General features: G+C 43.2%; 1 protein-coding gene across 1 annotated transcript in view; it reads right to left on the bottom strand.

The window, feature by feature from the left end:
* Positions 1-1,461, bottom strand: part of CSMD2 (CUB and Sushi multiple domains 2) — a 308,452-nt gene that overhangs the window by 223,234 nt on the left and 83,757 nt on the right. Inside the window, 1 exon segment of the mRNA XM_009890603.1 lies at positions 854-1,061. Coding sequence (XP_009888905.1) covers positions 854-1,061 — 208 coding nt within the window.

Here is a 1,461-nt window from a genome sequence, read left to right as displayed (position 1 = left end):
CAGGCAACATCTAATTATTTCAAACGCTTAATTCTTCCCTTCCAGAGGGATGTTGAGTTTAAGACTATTCCCTTCCATTTGCTGCTAGTTAGAACTTTTAACTGTTCCTTGAGTGCAATCACAGTGCAGAAGACCACAGTGAGCAACTAGAGGCAGAGTCGTCCTTTGTTATAAAAGCAACATAAGGAATATGTCAAATTCTTCTTCTTCTGCCTTCACTTCAGACTTCACAGTGCCAATCATTCGGGTAGCTCTTGTATATCGGAAAATATCAGTGTGGCATTTATTATACATAAAGGCAGTATTTCTGAAAGCATTACTCAAAGAAACAATGGGATGAGAGGGGTATTGGAATTCTCCACGCAGCCTCCTGTCTAAAGGACAAGCTGATCCATAGAAAAATTTGCCAAGCGTTCATTAATGGTAGAGTCAACTCGTCAGCATAATATTTAGCAATAATCAGAAAATGATTTAGCAAAAACAAGGTTTGAGCATGACGATGTTCGAGCGGGGTTTCTCGGGTTTTGAAGTGTTGGGTTGTCTATTTTTTTTTTTTTAATTCTTTATTGCTTCTAAGCAGCTACACTATGAAACGTCACTGCAGAGAATATGATTTGAAGTAGACAATAGTCCCTGCAAAGCTTACCAAGCAAGTCAAAAGCATCCCAGGGAGTTTCATTAGCAGGCAGCAGCTACAACCTGTGACTGGGAGTAACTGGGAACTACTCTCATTCGGGCACAGACTCTTCTTCACCCTGAACACCCTGAGAAGTTTGGATCTGTTCACACAAAACGTCAGCAGATGCCACATGACTGTACCGACCACAATCAAGTATGGACAGTAGTAACCTACCAGAGCGAAGATCCCTCTGTTCCAGCAACTTCTAAAACATCATATCCATCTTCCAGCTGAAAATCCATGAAAACCAGAGCAATAGTGTCTCCAGGTTCAGCGAGAATAGTCCACGTGCAGTCTGCGTTATTGCCATACTCCAAAGGAAAATGAGGGCTTGAGATAATTCCGCTCTGTCCCCGCAAAGTCCCTCCGCAAGCATCATCAGCTGGAAACAGAACACAAGTTATCAGATATCGCTGCAATGCACAAAGTAGCACATAAAAAAAAAAGCCCAAATTCAAAGCAAAGCTTTAAAAGCCCCGGTGCTTTTGTCAGGGTGAGTTTTACTACACACTATTAAGAGATAAAGATGTTGAGGGATGCAAAATCCTATTAGGTCAGCCAGCGGCTCCTGGCAAGTGCCAGTTTATTCCCCACCGTACACTGACTAGCGATTTCTTTAGGCTATTTCAAACACCCCAAGCAACAGAGCTTCTACCCCTTCCCTGGGGAGGCGGTTCTCAGCATAACGTGTCTCACTCTCAGGACACTATTTCCTCACGTGTTGTTGCTCAAGTTTACTGTTCCATCCCTCCTTCCTGACAAGGATCCTCCGAGGTGTTTCC

The sequence above is a fragment of the Charadrius vociferus genome, unplaced genomic scaffold, assembly GCF_000708025.1.
Source record: "Charadrius vociferus isolate BGI_N301 unplaced genomic scaffold, ASM70802v2 scaffold1578, whole genome shotgun sequence".
NCBI classification, from domain to species: domain Eukaryota; kingdom Metazoa; phylum Chordata; class Aves; order Charadriiformes; family Charadriidae; genus Charadrius; species Charadrius vociferus.
The sequence above is the reverse complement of the archived record's forward strand: the minus strand, read 5'-3'. Positions and strand labels throughout refer to the sequence as shown.